At 42.9% G+C, this 16,628-nt stretch overlaps 1 protein-coding gene across 1 annotated transcript in view; it reads left to right on the top strand.

Moving 5' to 3' along the window:
• Positions 1-16,628, top strand: part of LOC138738473 (uncharacterized) — a 43,921-nt gene that overhangs the window by 26,528 nt on the left and 765 nt on the right. The window contains exons 6-10 of the mRNA XM_069888740.1: positions 6,128-6,201; positions 6,733-6,930; positions 9,390-9,527; positions 13,477-13,566; positions 14,823-14,966. Coding sequence (XP_069744841.1) covers positions 6,128-6,201; positions 6,733-6,930; positions 9,390-9,527; positions 13,477-13,566; positions 14,823-14,966 — 644 coding nt within the window. The remainder of the gene's footprint in view (positions 1-6,127; positions 6,202-6,732; positions 6,931-9,389; positions 9,528-13,476; positions 13,567-14,822; positions 14,967-16,628) is intronic.

Genomic DNA, 16,628 nt, shown 5'->3' with positions numbered 1-16,628 from the left:
GGGAACTGTTACGGATCATGCCTCTGGGGATAGCCCAAAGCATTTTGGAGCCAATTGTATCTTGGGAGCGCAGCAGCCAGTTTGTATGCATCAAGATGTCAAAATGCGATGAAGGCCGAAGAACATATTTATTATCAGAGTATGACTTCACATCCAACCCTGAGATTCTTTTTCCTGCAGGCCTCACAGAATATCTACTTCTCGGTAACTAAACTATACTCAAGTAAAAGCTACATATTCAAAAGAGAAAAATGTAAACAAACTCTACAATACAGAAAAAATATTCAGAAGTAAATAACATGCAAGATATGACTCCTTAAATGAGCCTCCGATTGAGTGTTGTTGAGGAGTCTGATAGTGGAGGGTAGCAATTGTTCCTGAACCTAGTGGTGTGAGTCTTGTGACACCTACACCTCCTTCCTGATGGCAGCAGCGAGAACAGGGCTTATCCAGGGTGGTGTGGATCCTTGATGATTGCTGCCGCTCTCCGACAGCAGCGTTCCCTGTACATTTTCTCGATGGAGGGGAGAGCCTTGCCTGTGATGTACTGGGCTTTGCCTGCTATCTTTTGCAAGGCTTTCTGCTCAGAGGTATTGGTGTCCCCAATAACAGGCCACGACATGGCCGGTCAGCACACTTTCTACTACACATCTGTAAAGTTTTGCCACGGTTTCCTCAGCAAACACCTGAGGAAGTAGAGGCGCTGATGGGCTCTCTTCACGGTGAGCTGGGTCCAGGAAAGATCCTCCGAGGTAGTGACTCCTAGGACTTTAAACCACTGATCCCCAATGATCACTGACTGGATCATACGCCTCTGTTTTCCCCTTCCTAAAGTCTGCATTCAGCTACTTTGTGTTGTTGTGCACCATTCAGTCAAGTTTTAAATCTCCCTCTTGTACGCTGACACATTCTTTTTCTTTACACAAACCACCACTCTGGTATCATCAGTAAATTTGTAAATGGTCTTGTACAGACCCTCAAAGTCATAAGTGTAAAGTGAATAGAGCAGGGGGCTAAGTACGGGCCCTGTGGTGCTCCAGTACTGATGCTTGCCAATTCTCACTAATTGGGGTCTGGAGGTGAGAAAATCCAGGATCCAGTTGCACAGTGGGATATCGAGCCCCAGATCTTGGAGTTTGCTGATCTATTTTGAGAGGATGATGGTGTTGAATGCTGAACTGTAGTCAATAAAGAACACCCTGATGTATGCATCTGTGCTGGCCTGGTTTTCCAGAGTTTTGTGTAGAGCCAGTGAGATGGCATCTGCTGTAGATCTGTTACTGCGGTAGATCCGTGTCGCCACAAAAACAGGATGTTGATATGCTTCAACATCAGCCTCCCAAAACATTTCATTGTGGATGGGAGTACCACTGGTTGTTATTTCTGGGCACAGAACAATTGAGGCCTGTTTGAAATAGTCAGGTCCCATGCCCTGTTGGAGTGAAATATTGAAGCTTTCAAGTTTATTATCATTTGATTGCAGAAGTACAACCTGACGAAACAGCATTCTCTGGTACTCAGCAAAACATGCAGATGCAGAATCAGACTTACTGCCTGTACAGACAAGCACAAGTACAGATATAAAAAATAAAATTTGTTTAATACATAGTAGATCCTCGGAGGGTTACTATGAACAGTTCTTTTAGTCGTTCAGCAGTCTCACTGACCATGGGAAGTAGTTGTTCCTCAGCCTGGTGGTGCTGGATCTGATACTCCTGGATCTCTCTCCCAAAGGGAGTAACTGAGATATTCAGTGTTTGTGGTGCTGGGGCTCCTCAGTGATTTTGCGCAACCTCTTCATACAGTGATGGGGGGGGGGGGGCAATGCCTGACAGTAGAAGATCATCAAGGGTCATGGGGGTGCGCAGTGGTTCTTGTTCTAATGGTCAAATGGGGTATAGAAGGCATTGAGCTCAATTCGGAAAGGAGCTTTAATGTCTCCTACTGCACTGGAATTGATCTTATAGCAGATTATGTAATTAGGCCCTGCCATGGCTGTTGGGTATACTTTGTTGTCTCCCTTCTTGGCCAGAATCTCCGCTTCACCCAGGAGATGGTTTTCCATACCTTGTACCAGCTCCTTGCAGAGTGTTCCTGATCTCCAGATGATCTGGCTCTCAGCAGGTTCTGGATTTCATTGCTCATCCATAGCTTGTGGTCGGGGGAAAACCTTGAACGATTTGGTAGGGACCATGCGCAATCCCATAACTTAAGTCAGTTCTGCCACCATTCTTCAGCCCCCTGTGACCACTTTCTGGCTGTCCCGGTTTCTGGAGCCTCTCATTTTAGGCTCTGTCGGTATGCAGGTCGAGGGAGAGCCACCAAGTTATCCGATTTGCCAATGTGTAGTCTTGGGAAAGAGTGATGCAGATGTTGATTGAGAGATTAGCAGGATATGCTGGAATGAATTAGCCAGAAATAATCCCCTGCTCTTTTATGCATGCTATTGATTTTTTTTCCATCCACATGACCTAATCTAACTTCTCATCCTGAAGACAGTGCAGAACCTCTGTGCTGCATTATTACTTTATATCCTCTGGTCTAGATTGCTATGTACATTTTGTATTGTGTGACAGAGTATATAGATATGTTTTGGGGAGATAAATTGGGAAAGGTTTTAGTGTAGGTCACATACAAACACTTCAAAACAGATCCTATTTGAAATACTGGAGCTCTGCTCATGCTAGACATGTCAGGGCCTCAGAGCCTTTGCAAGAGCTTTGGAGAGTGCCCAAGAGACTTCACTAATGGATTGTTGTTTACAAAAAGGCAACAGATGAAAGAGCTTGTCAGAGCCGCATTCTGTCTGCAGTGGAACTTGCTGTTCTAAGAGGGTTATGTGGTTTTTGCAAGCAGAGAGAGTCAGAGGCTTTCTCTCTGTGTGAGAGAGAGATATACACACACACACACAGATCACTTCTACAGTGTTACAGTCAGCAACAACAGCTGGGAGTGGAACAGGACAAGCTGGCAAGCTTGTGGAAACCCCATTTGGAAGATGGGTTGTGAGTTCTTAGTTCAGCCTGGTCAAAGCCCTTGTGGTTCATGCAAGAGGAGAGGACTGGCTGTCTAATGTTTCACTTGGAATAAGGGAAACAAAAAGGCATTTTGTGGTGACCTGAAAGAAAGAGGTTATCATCTGGAGAACCCTGAGGGGTCAAGTTTCATCAGCAAAACACTGAAGTGGCTGATGGAAGTAAATCAGTTGTGGATGTCCTGGAACAACAAATCTCTCTCTAAAAACCGGCAAGAACCTTCATGAGTGGTAATTATTTACCTTTCAAGCACCAAAGCCTGGTGAACTTTACAAATGTTAAATTCTGTGCACAGTATAAGAATTGTCTGCGACCAGTGAACTTGGAGGAATGAAAAGTGAGATTGGACTGTGAACCAAAGAACTTTTCTGAACTTACACAGACGTGCGCTTAGAGTTAGAAGGGGGTTAAGTTAAAATGTGATTCAGTTTTCATGTTTAAAGATAATTAAAAGCAACTTTTGTTTAAGTAACCATTTATCTTGGTGAATATCTATTTCTGCTGAGTTTTGGGGCCCTCCGGGCTCATAACAGTTGGACTTAAGGCCCCCACTCAAGGGGTGTCAGTGATGCCCTCTGAACCAAGAGGTGAAGGTTAGGTCAGCATCCAATATGAATCAAAATTAGCCAGACTAGCATTAATTGATGGTGCCTCGTCACCTAATCGCAACTACAACAAGGGAAAAGAAAATAAGGCTCAGCAGATCGCTCGCTCACTGCCACTCACCCCCACGCCTCATTCAATTTGCTCGGGGGCCGTCCTCTTTAAACAAAGGCTCAGCATGGAGCCAGATCATCGAGGCTCAGTTCTCCCCTCTGTTGCGCTGCTGGCAGGGGCCAGCGTGGTTGGCCTTCTCATGGGGAAGTGGGCGGCGTGGCTCCAGAAAGCATGGGCCACCCGAGGGAAGGTGGTCCGCAAAGATGCAGTCCTGCTTCCCTGACAGCCGCAGCACCTCCGCTGGCTTCTTGAAGCTGAGCACTTTTGTATTCCGGTGCCCAAAATGGCAGCACCAAAATGCCACCTTCACGTATAGGATCCGGGCTGGTTTTTAGAGGCGCATTTTGGGGTGCTGCCTGGGGATTGGGGACAGGGTAGTAGTTACTACGTGGGGATTGGATGCAATTTGGGCAAGGGCACTGCTTGGCATGCTTAGGTGGTGGTTATGGGCAACCTCACAAATGGTAATAATGACAATGAGATTACTGAACGAGACTCTTGGAGTTTGCCAAGGTGGAATAATGGAAGAATTCAGCCACTGAAGTTGGAATTCGAGGGCCAAACCCATCGGGACCATTGCCTGAAGAGGGCGCACAAAATCAGTGAACCAGTGCGGACTCGAAAGGCCAACATGGCCTGTTTCTGCTCCGTAAATGGTTATATGGTTAAGTGCTGCTTGGGGTCAGGGGAACCAGACACTCTGGTTTGAGCAAAGATTAAGCAGGAACTGCCTGGTCACTGCACCCCCTTGACCCCTCTCGCAAGCACTCAGCTCTTTTTCTTTTTTTTTAAACCTCATTCACATGCCTGGTTTACTTGTAGGTAGCAGGACAGGTCCATGAGATGGTTGAAAAGCATATGGACTGGAAAGGTGGCCAGAGAAATAATGGTGAATAATTACTTTTAAGATCACTAATCTGCAGGGTCACAGTGCAAATGTCAGGAGTGGAGAGGATCTAACAACCAGCATAGACTTGATGGGCTTAATGGCCTCGTGACAAATTTTCTTTCCTTCTCGGTGTGAAGATCAGTGTGAGGCGAGCCATATTTACTTACAACAATGAGATCTTTTAATCTTTTGTATAGATGTGTGATAACTTCCCTGCTCTTATGTTTTACACCCCAGCTAATGAGGCATATCCCTATCCACTTCACTTTTGCTTCTACTGTAAATATTAGTTTATATCTAACTTCCTGCATTGCTGCATCTTCTACTATGTGTCACAGTGACATTGCCCGCTGCTGCCCTCTCCAGAGGTGCACTCTTTCTGCAGTAAGGTTGGATAGTGCCACAACTTCTTCACTTGGACTCTGTATCTTGGTTTAAATAAACTTGATCAAAGTTAACCTGTGATAACTTTTCCTTTTACTGGATGTGTGGGTATGGGATGTGTGTTGTATAATATTAATTCTTGCCAGGGCTCGTCACTCATCATTAGGGCAGTTTAGGAGAAAATTTAACTTTGCACTTGTTTGTTACTGCTACAACCATTTGTTGACTGCACCAACTCCTGTTTGGAATGAGAAACAATCTCTTTGGAGTTCCTTGTGAACTTCATCTCACTGCCACCACCAACTCCCTCCTCTTCTTACAGACACGATTAATTTTGCCTTTTACTCAACATCCACACGCCAATTGTTTCATTTCTCTGCATCTAAGTTGCATTGCCCCTCGAACCCTGACAACTGTAATGCCCCACCAGTTATTTTGTCATCCTGAAAACGATCCATTTATCCTTGCTTTCTGACTTTTTTCCTGCTTATCACTATTCACACTAATGCAGGACTTCCCAACCTTTTTATTTCCACTCACATCCCACTTTAAGTAGTCCCTATTGCCATCGGTGCTCTGTGATTAGTAAGGTGGATGTGAGTGGGAAGGAAAGGTTGAGAATCATCGCTCTCGATCCAACTGTTACTGAAATATTTTGAAACCGTGCACATAAACAAGTCAATTAGGTACGATTAGTGGTTTTTCATCCTTTTTCTTTCCACCCACATACCACCTTAAGCAATCCCTCACTAATCGCAGAGCATAGGGAATACTTAGTGGCATGTGAGGGGAAAGAAAAAGGTTGAGAACCACTGTTTCACCTTAACCTCAATTTTACAAGCCCTTACTTTATGCAATAGACTTTTATGTGGCATCTTAATTAACTGCAATTGGTTAATTTACATACATCCACAATTCATTTTGTTTTAAATCCAAAAATAAGTTAACATTTTATCAGTTACTAACATTATAAAACAGGATGAATGCAGAATCATGGTGATTTACTGTAGCAAAGGGCATCAACCCAAGGTGAAAATTCATGTGTCCCACCCCTGTCAACATGGATTGATAATTTTCTATGTTTTTAATGTCATTTCTTTAGCATCCAGACATTCTGAAGCAATGAGGGATTTGATTCTGAAGCTGTTCTCAGAACACATTACACCCGATGGCAAGGTAAGGAAGGTCACTGTTTATTTCCAGGAAAAATCCCTGCATCTGCCATCCACTGTATGTTATGCAATTTGCATTTAAGTTGTCAAGCTCAGTCTGAATAATGCGCATCAAACTTTGCTCATGTTTCATTGTGGTTCTCATAATCTTATTAATCGCTTTAAGGCAGCGGTTCTCAGCCGTTTTGCATTCACTTGCCACCTTAAGTAATCCCTGACTAACCACAGAGCACTGATGCCAAATGTAAACAAAGAAAGAAAAGTAAGTAAACTGCAATATCGAAAAAAAAAATCACTGATAAATAATGTAAGCGTCTTTAAATCTTGGGAGGAGTTAGGATCATGATGTCTTGCTACAGTAACATTTCAGAATCAGAATTTATTTTCATGAATAAGTTATGAAATTTGGTGTTATTGGGTGATTACTGAAGGTGGTGTGTGAGTGGAAATAAAAAGGTTGAGCACCGGTGGCCTATGGCATCCTAGATATGATCAAGTTTCTGAAGGAACTCTGATCCACCTCTTTCACTTGTAGTTTGTGGATTACAAATCTATGGCTGGCAGTCCAACGTTTGAGGAGTATTGCCAACTTGCAGTACAGCTCCAGCGGTTGAAGTTTGATGATCTCAGCAGAAACGAGAAATTGGCTTTCTTCATCAACGTGTACAATGCATTAGTGATTCATGGAAATATCACATACAAGCCACCAAAGAACATGTGGCAGAGATATAAAGTAAGATCTCTAATTTTTTTTTCCCTTGGGAATAACATTCTTTCCATATACAATCGGTGCAAAGTGCACTCACAACTGATCAGCGTTGGAGAGTTGAGCCAAATGATGTTGCTCAGGTGTATCATTCCAGAGATTGTGTTGCAACAGTCTTGATGAACAATACAGCAAGAAAGTTTTTTTTTACCATTATAAGACCATTTGGTATGTCCTGCATCAAGCATGCAACTATCACAAATAAAACTGGATGTGTGCACTCCCATATTAATAAAGAAACGGCAAATTTACATTTTTTACCTAAGAATAAATTAACCTATTAGCTGATCTTCAGGCTTGTACGTGACCTATTGTGCCCCAGAAGACTTTAATTATTTCAATTTATAATGGACCTTACGGCTTTTAAGCCCTGTCTGAACCAGGTATTTCTGTAGCTCCTTCTCTTTTTTGAACGAGTTAATAAACTGCATTTGCTTTTTTATTCTAAAGTTTCTGAAAATGCGACTCTTTGGGCTGATGAGGGGAAACATAACTTTTCTAATATTATTTGAAGATTTTAATCTTTTTAATTTCTGTGTCATTTAGCCAGAATGCATGCCAGTCATTTGTAGAATTCAACATATTGTGATTTTTTTTTCTCTCTGTAAATTTACAAACATACAGCTGCCTTCACGTTTCTGGCAAACAACCATTTAGCTTTCGTACATTTTATTTCTCATTTCTCGGAATCCAACCACACCTACCATACGAAACATCAACTTACTTTGCCCATTTTCATTATGGTACGGCATCTCAGTTCACAATGCGTTTCCCTCTCCACACCAGGCAACATGACCACAGATTGGCTGAGTATTTTCAGTATTTTATTTTTAATTACATCTATTTCCTTGCAATGCTATAGTTTCAGTTCGCACACGACGGCAGATGCTAGAATCTGGAGCAATCTGCTGGAAAGAGCTCAGCAGGTTGACCAGCCTCAATGGAGAGAAAAGGAATTATTCACCTAAACATCAACAGTTCCTTTCCCCTCACTGAGTTCCACCAGCAATCTTTTTATCCTTCCTTTCTGTCATTGGTTCTTTAGGCAAAACTATCCACTCTTTACAATAATTTCATTTCCTAAAGCTAATAGATTGCTTTTTTAAATATTTTTAGAATTTTAAATTACACAAAATCAGTGAACCGGTGCGGACTCAAAAGGCCAACATGGCCTGTTTCCGCTCCGTAAATGGTTATATGGGTATAACATTGATTATAGTATTGATACAAACATCACATGATTGAATAAACCCCCCCCCCCCTCCCTCGCCACCTCCCTCAACCACCCCACTAACACCCTCCTACAAAGAAAGGAGATCTTCAATAAAAAGTCATAATCAACTTTTCAGCTGCGGAAGCAGAGATTTCCACCGAAGCAACCGAGAGGTCAAATTTTGATACCAATAATTTTTAAATATGGGCTCCACACTTCTACAAAAAAAATTTATCTCTCAAATTATGTTATCTTTTCTAAAGGAATACAAGCTTTCATTTCATTATGCCACCTTTTCATACTTAAAACCAAATCAGATTTCCATTTTTTAGAAACAGCCAAAGCCAAACGTAAAATTCAGTCTCAATCCTAAGGCAAACGACTTGGTATCCCCTGATAAAAATAACAATGGATCAAATGGTAAATTCACTTTTAATACTTGCTCTAAAAAACGATTTAATTTGTAACCAAATATTTTTAACCTTAAAACAAGTCCAAGTCGAATGGGGGGAAAAAAAGGGTATCTATTTCCTGACCACACCTAAAGCATAAATCTGAATAACTAAATTCACTAATATATCCACTCTATATCACCATTCCCTAACACACAAACTAGAGGAATCCTGCTTTGAAGCTTGATATGATGTCACCGATAGCCCATCTGCGCCAGTTTGTTGTGGTGGTAAGGCTGAAAAGAATGTTTTACTGATCTCAGGACAAGTCGGAGCTGCAACATGAAGCTCTACCTGTCTGTAGAGCCCACGGAATAAATATCCAGCTGCTCTCTTCCACGAATAGCAATCCCTCCAAATGGTGACAAATTAATGCTGTTTAGTACAACTGAGGTGCCAGTCGGTGTTTATTTGGAATGCGTCTGGCCGGAATTTGAATCTCGGCCTTGGAGGTAAAAGGCTTCAAACAGATGCTCAGCTCTTGACCTCAGCCAGGTCACGCAATATCAAGATTTCTGGGCAAAGTACAAAGGATTCTTGACTATTCATGAGAAACCTATTACTTATAATTGCAGAAGATCGGGTGGGAAAAGTGTCAAGCTTTTCATTATGTATTATAATTGTTGCTTGACCACTCCATGGAAATACTGGTAAATACTGGCAGTCATTACATATAGGGATGCCAAGAAATAAGATTTTTATTTTGTGTGCGTGTGTGTTAATAGAAACCTCTTTTGAAAACCGTTTCTGTGCTTTTTTAGTTTTTTAATTCTGCAAGTTATGTGATTGGCGGAGAAGTATTTACTCTGCAAGATATTGAAAATGGTGTACTGCGTGGGAACCAAAAGGGCATTGCTCAATTGACAAAACCTTTCTCAAAGAGTGATCCACGTCTTAAGGTGAGTTCAGCGTGTGTGCGAGTAAATGATTCTCAGGGCACTTCCCATCAAACAGATCCTTGTTAATGGATTTTATATAAATTTTAGACATGCTGCATTGGCAGCAGGCCGTTTCGGCCCATGACCCCATGCTGCCCAATTACAACCAACTGACCTACAAACCCCAGTATGTTTCAAACTGTGGGAGGAAACCGGAGCCTCGGGAGGAAACCCACAGAGAGAACGTACAGACGGTGTGGGATTTGAACCCCGATCCCAATCACTGGAGCAGTAGCAGCATTATACTAACTGCTACGCTAACAGTGCCATCCCAAAAACTTAACTTCTGTAAAGTTACTCTTCACTGGGTAAATTTGCTGTTCCTTGAGCTAAATTATATAGTACAAGAAAACGTGCACTGGGCTTGTGAAACGTAATTACACCAAAATGCTAGAGGAACTCAGCTGGTGTCTCAGCATCCAGAGGAGACAAGAAGGGATGTGGTCTGAAATACATCTCTGTCTCCTCTGGGTGCTGAAAGACTGGCTAAGTTCCTCCGCCATTTCAGTGTGTTTTTACTATAATCACAGCGTTTGCAGACTTGTGAGTGTGTGTCGTCGTTTTACCCCCCTCCACCGTGATACTTAATCAGGTAGACTGCAGCTGGCAGTTCAAACCTGACCTTCTTCCTTGGTGTCATTATCCAAATAGCATTTGGTAGATGAAAAGTTATAGACTCCTAGTTTAAGGCAGCAGATCACCTGTGCTGGCAATTAATATGGGTAGAAAGTGAAGGGAGGGTAGTTTAGGGGAGACATCGGGGTAAGTTTTTTTTAAAAAAAAGCCCAGAGAGTTGCGGGTGCCTGGTAAATTTCCTCTACAGCCTCTCCGTGGCTTTCACATCCTTCCTGTAATGAGGTGACCAGAACTGAACACAATACTCTAACTGAGATTTGTAGAGTTGCCACATGACCTTTTTACACTTGAACTCAATCCCCCTGTTAATGAAGTCTCGTGTCCCATAGGACCTTTAGGGATGTATGGATTTGGACCACAAGGCCCTTCTGTTCATTCACACTGTAACCAACCATTAACACTGTACTCAGTCTCCTTTCTCATGAGCTCTTTTCCCTCTTGACCAGTTTCCTCATCTTTTCCTTGTCCCAGTGGAACAAACCTGTCCTGAACCCAGAACAAGTGGTCTCTAAACTTCCTCCAAATGTCTTCTGTGCTTTCACCCTTGAACATCCATTTCCAATTTATTCTCACTAGTTCCTGTCTCATCTCTTCATAATTAGCCCTTCCCCAATTAAGCACTTTCCCAGTTTTGTCTGCTTTTAAAACACCTAAACTCCATTACCTGCATCAGCCAATCCTGCCTTCCTCCAGCCAAGTCTCTGTAATGGTCATCGTTCCACGTACTGATCCATGCTCTAAGTTCATCCCCTTCTATTCGAAATACTCCAAGTGTTGAAGTAGACACATTCCAAACCTTCTAACTGGCTCCCTTTATGTTTTGCTCCCTGCCTGTCCTTCCTCACCAACTCAGAACACATAGCATCATGCTTTTGACCTTCGGCCCTATTCTCTGCACTCACATTCTGGTTCTCACCCCTCTGTCAAGCTAGTTTAAACCCTCCCCAACAGCTCTAGCCAACCTGCCCGCCAGGATATTGGTCCAGTTCAGGTGCAGCCCGTCTTTTTTGTACAAGTCAGACTTTCCCCAGAAGAGATCCCAATGATCCACAAATCTGAACCCCTGCCACGTGCACCAACTCTTCACCCACGCATTCATCTGCCACAACTTCCTGTTCTTACTCTCTCTGGCATGTGGCACAGGCAGCAATCCTGAGATGACCACCCTTGAGGTCTGCTTTTTAACTTCTTACCTAACTGCTTATATTCCCATCTTCAGGACCTCATCCCTACTCCTATCTATGTCATTGGTCTCCACGTGGACCACGACATCTGGCTGCTCACCCTCATCCTCTAGTATGCTGTGAACTTGATCAGACGTCCCTGACCCTGGTACCTGGGAGGCAACATACCATCCTGGAGCCTCGATTTCATTCACTGAACCTCCTATCCACTCGTGCAACCAACGAGTCCCCAATCACCATAGCTCTCCTCCCTTCTGAGCCCAAGGGCCAGCCTCTGTGCCAGAAACGTGACCACCACAACTTGTCCCTGGTAAATTGTTCTCCCCCCCCACCCCTCAACTGTATCGAGAACAGTGTACTTATTGTGGAGGGGAACAGCTTCCTTCTCCTAACAGTCACCCAGTTACCTGCCTCCTGACTTTTGGGGGTGACAGTCTCCCTGAAGCTCCTCTCTATCACTACCTTTGCCTCCCGAATGATCCAGGGTTCATCCAGCTCTAGTTTAACTCAGTCTCCCAGGAGCTGCAGCTGGATGCACCACTTGCAGGTGCAGACATCAGGGATAATTGTGCTGTCCCAAATTTCCCACATCCTGCAATCAAAACATACCACCTCCCTAGCTGTCTCCATTAATTTAAATACAAATATTTTATCTGGCCTTGCCTCACTGGATTCAAGCTTCTGCTCGCCAAAGCCTCAAAGTCCCACTCCTACACCGGACCACTCACACACTGACTGCTCCACTTGAGCTACCACTCTTTTTATTTGTCAATGTTCCTTGCATTTATTTCTCCTCCCATCAAACACCATTCTGTTTAACTCTTAACTTGCCCTCTGCTCCCTTCTAAACTGCACTCACCTCCAGCTGGTTCCCAAACCTTACAGCTCTCCCAAGTCCCTCACTCCCTCTCTTTCAGCAACAAACTCGGAATTACAATGCCTTAGGTCTTGTATGTTGAAGTGCACGATACCAAGTATTCCTCTTGTATGAGGCAGGGGTTCCCGTAAACTTTTAAAAATATATTGTTGCTCAAAAAACATCCTCTTGTCTTTACGGAGGGAATCAGTAGCAGGATCAAGGGGTTTCTTTGTGATGTTGATCTGTTCGATCCACAAGCCATGGGTTTCCTGTCAAGAGTGTTTTGCACTGAAACAAGCCCGTATGCCCACCATCACGTAATAATCTAACCCCATTGTATTCATGATTTTTTTTCATCCAAGCAGGTATTTATCAACCCTGCTGGCGCTCCTCAATTTGGTACGCAGTAAAACCTCTGATATCCTTTTGGAAATAGTGTGTTGCATGGATTGGTGACCACTGGGGCATGCCAGTTTTAAACTTTCCTATTTTTTTTACCTATTAATTTTCTGCAATTTTTTTTGCAGGTTGCTTGAATTCCGGATAAGGGGGATTTTACTGAACTTCATTCTACCCTCCATCACAGCCTATGTAGTCTCCTTATCCCAGACAATCTCCTCTGCATACTCTCCAATGCCCTTCTTGTAATGTGGGGAAGAGAATTGTACAGTGTCCTGCTTTGGCCAAAACATTTTGCATTCTGTGACTTAGCTGACAAAGTACTCCATATTCCTTAACATCTCCAGCTGTCGCCTTCAGGGATACATCGAGGTCCTGTGGTTTTTCCATAAGCCCCAACACCCTACCGCTAATTGTAATCATCCAACCCAAAATGCATTCCCCTGATATCGTTCTCCCCATCTTACAAACTTGCCAATATCATTCTGCGGGCTACAATTATTGTAACACTTTTGCACCTTTTATGTTATCTACCATAATGATTTGGATATAAAATAGTAAAGATGTCAGCACTGATCACGGTGCACCTCAGGGTTCCAATCGCAGAAGCAATCTTCCGCCATCGATCTCTCTGCTTCCTATTAGAAAGCCAATTTCTGTACTAGTTGGGCACCATGCCCCGGATCCCACCTTTTGGACTAGGTGAGGCCATCTCAAAGACATTACTGAAGTTGATCAATCACACTGCCTTCAGTACATTTTCTTACCTGTTCAAAAAGTTCATTCACTCTTATTATTTCAAATGAATTTGACTTGAGCTTTAATTTTTCAGGCTGCATTGGAGAAAGTGGAGCCATGCATTCATTTTGCTTTAAACTGTGGGGTCCTAAGCTGTCCTCCCATCAAGACTTACTCTGCCAAGGTTTGTTCTAATTCCTGTTGTAAATGGCTGATTTGAAATGTCAGCTGTCAATGCTTAATCTTAGGGTGAGTTTTGCAAATCTGGTTTGTACTGGACTTCAGAATTTACAGTCATAAAGTTCGGTGTTTTGTGTCAGCGTTATAGTGCACCCGTGCATATTATATCCATCTTATGACATAAAAAATAATAGTCCATGAAAAGTAAGGCAGTGTCTATGGATCATTGATTATTCAGGAATCTGATGGCAGCAGGGAAGAAGCTGTCCTTGTGCCACTGAGTGCTCGTCTTTAGGCTCCTGTACCTTTTACCCGACGGTAGCAGAGTGAAGAGGGTTTAGCCTGGGTGGTGGGGTCTTTGAGGATAGAGGATGCTTTTTTTTAAGGCCCTGCCTCATGTAGATGTTCTTGTTGAAGTCTGGTGCCTGTGATGTCTTAGGCTGAGTTAACAACCCTCTGGAGTTTATTCTTGTCCTGGGAGTTGGCACTTCCATATCAGACAGTGATAAAACCAACCACTATAATCTCCAAGTACACCTATAGAGGTTTACAAGAAACTTCAGTGACATACCGAATCTCCTCAGACACCTCACGAAGTATAGCCGCTGGTGAGCCTTCTTGGTGATTGCATCAACATGGAGGCTCCAGGACAAATCCTCAGAGATGTTGACCCCTCCCCCCCAGGAATTTGAAGTTCTTGACCCTTTCCACTACTAAACCCTCAATGAGGACTGGGCCGTGTTCCACGGTTTCCTCCTGACTTAACTACAGAATTTCACTTAACGTTTTAAACCTTGAGCTGCTGGAAAGCTACAAGGCAAATTATGTTGGCCATGATGGGTAATAAGTGGCCGAACCTGCTCCATCTTGAATGAGCTAGGCGAACTCAAAGCAGAATTAGAAAATGACTCCCCCCACCAAGTGTGTGTGTGTTTTTAAAAAAAAAGATTTCATCCTCGTTTTCTCTCAGGTTATAATGCCAATTAGCCATTACACCCCTGTCAGAGGAGAAAACCTGTAAAGATCCCCATATTGAGGATAGAGTTTGGCTGGCTTTTCTCCCCAACCACATTTAAGCAGCTTCTGGTGGGTTATTGATAACTAATGAAGTACTAGCCACATTACCCGAGGTTTCTGGAGCCCTGCACCTCACTCTGTTCCTGAAACAAAGCCACGCAGCAGTGCACAAATAAATGTATCAAATTATGGCAGAAAATGTGGTGTTTGGCATATCCATGCATTTTGTTATTCCAACTGCAGGACATTGATGAGCAGTTAAAGATTTCCACGGAAGCTTTTCTTGATGGCTTCGATAGCTGTCAAGTTGATGTGTCCAAAAAGGAAGTTCGTCTGAGTCAGATTTTCAAATGGTACAAAATTGATTTTGGTGGAACAGATGAAAAGGTAAGAATATAATCTGAAGCTTTCAGTTCTGGCCTAACAGTGAAAATAATTTTTGTAAATAAAAACACTATTTCAAATCAAATGGATTCTAGAAATTTACATCAGTGGAGAAAGCTATTCAGCCCAGTGTGCAGATTCCAGCCAAAAAATCTCTCGAGCCAAACCCACTTTCTGGTCCTTGGGTTATTGCACTTCAACCTCTTACTCAACTACATCCTAAATATGATGTGATTTTCCACCATCCATTTGACACCCATCATTCTTGTAGTGCTAGAGGCAAATAAGAGATTATTCTCATAGTTTCCTTAGCTTATTTGTTTCTGACCTCTCTTCGGAGACAAAACTACTTCCCATTTACCCCTTTCCAGGCCCCTCATTGTTGTGCAGGAACAATATTTATCAGATGTTAAATGCAAGTCCCATTCAGTAAACACGTTGATCATGACTTGGAGTCGGTCTCTGAACAGCAGTGTTCCCTGTAGATGTTCTCGACGGTGGGAGGGTTTGGGCTGTGTCCAGTACCTTTGCAGGGCTTTACGATCAAGGGTATTGGATACTCTGCAGGATTTCTATCAATGGAGCCATAGTTTTGTTAAGATAAAAGGCTCTGTATGTGGTTCATGCTATTCTGTGCATTTCTTGGAGTTAAGACCATAAGATCTTCAGCCCATTTTTCCACTGCTCGACTTTCTCCCCATAACCTTTGATGTCCTGGCTAATCAAGAGCCTATCAATCTCTCCCTCAAACATACCCAATGACTTGGACACATCTAGCTCTCATCTTTTTATGTTCTAGATGGACCAAATCTACACTGATTTAAGGTTGAAGCTTTTCATTGACTGGAAAAATGCAATTGAGCATGGCCTCTCTACTGACCTCATTTGGACTAATTTCCCCTTCAGGAAGGTTGTCCTAATTACACTGACCCAGACAGCGAATGATGAGTTTGTGAATTGTAACCCAAGTTGCTCTTTGCCAAATTTTAGAAAGTCAGCTCCCAGCCATTTTTAGCTAGTACATAGTCTGCTTTGATAAGACTGAATAGGGGTAGCTATAGAATGCAGTGTTTCTTCCAGTAGTTGCTGTCTTCAAGTTTTAATTAGTGTGCTGGGATGTTAGGGCCATGGATGGCTTAGGCTGTGGTGTAGAATCTGTGGATGTCAAACTTACCAGCAAGTTGCTCTTCAGGCCAGAAGTTTTCTGTTGGACTTCTCCCTTCAAGTCCCTTTCAAAGTGTCTTTCGATTGCAAATTAGCTGCTGTTGACACCCTGTCATTCTCAAATCAGCTCTGCCGGAGCTGCTGAGAATTTCTTCATGTTAATTATGGTGGACTTTTGGCCTATCCAGATGCTGCGAACAATGGTTTGTCGGATTATCTCTCCCGCGCAGGTCATCTGTCTTGATCATTAAGTTCATTTAAAACAGACACCTTTCTGGATATTAAGATAATCAAGCAGTATGGATAGTGCAGGTAAAGAATCAGCCATGATTTTGTTGAATGCACAGCAGTAGGCCATTTACTCCCATGTCCCAGTATTCTTATGAACATTAACACTGAGCAGAACTCACCTCATTGCTAGGCAGACAGACTGAATCCCACTTCTCAACTCCTGGTCCTTAATCATGTAGCTGCCACTTAAAACATGAGAGCTTCCACCAC

This window comes from Narcine bancroftii, chromosome 7 (assembly GCF_036971445.1).
Source record: "Narcine bancroftii isolate sNarBan1 chromosome 7, sNarBan1.hap1, whole genome shotgun sequence".
NCBI classification, from domain to species: domain Eukaryota; kingdom Metazoa; phylum Chordata; class Chondrichthyes; order Torpediniformes; family Narcinidae; genus Narcine; species Narcine bancroftii.
This window is presented reverse-complemented; position numbering and strand designations above follow the sequence as displayed.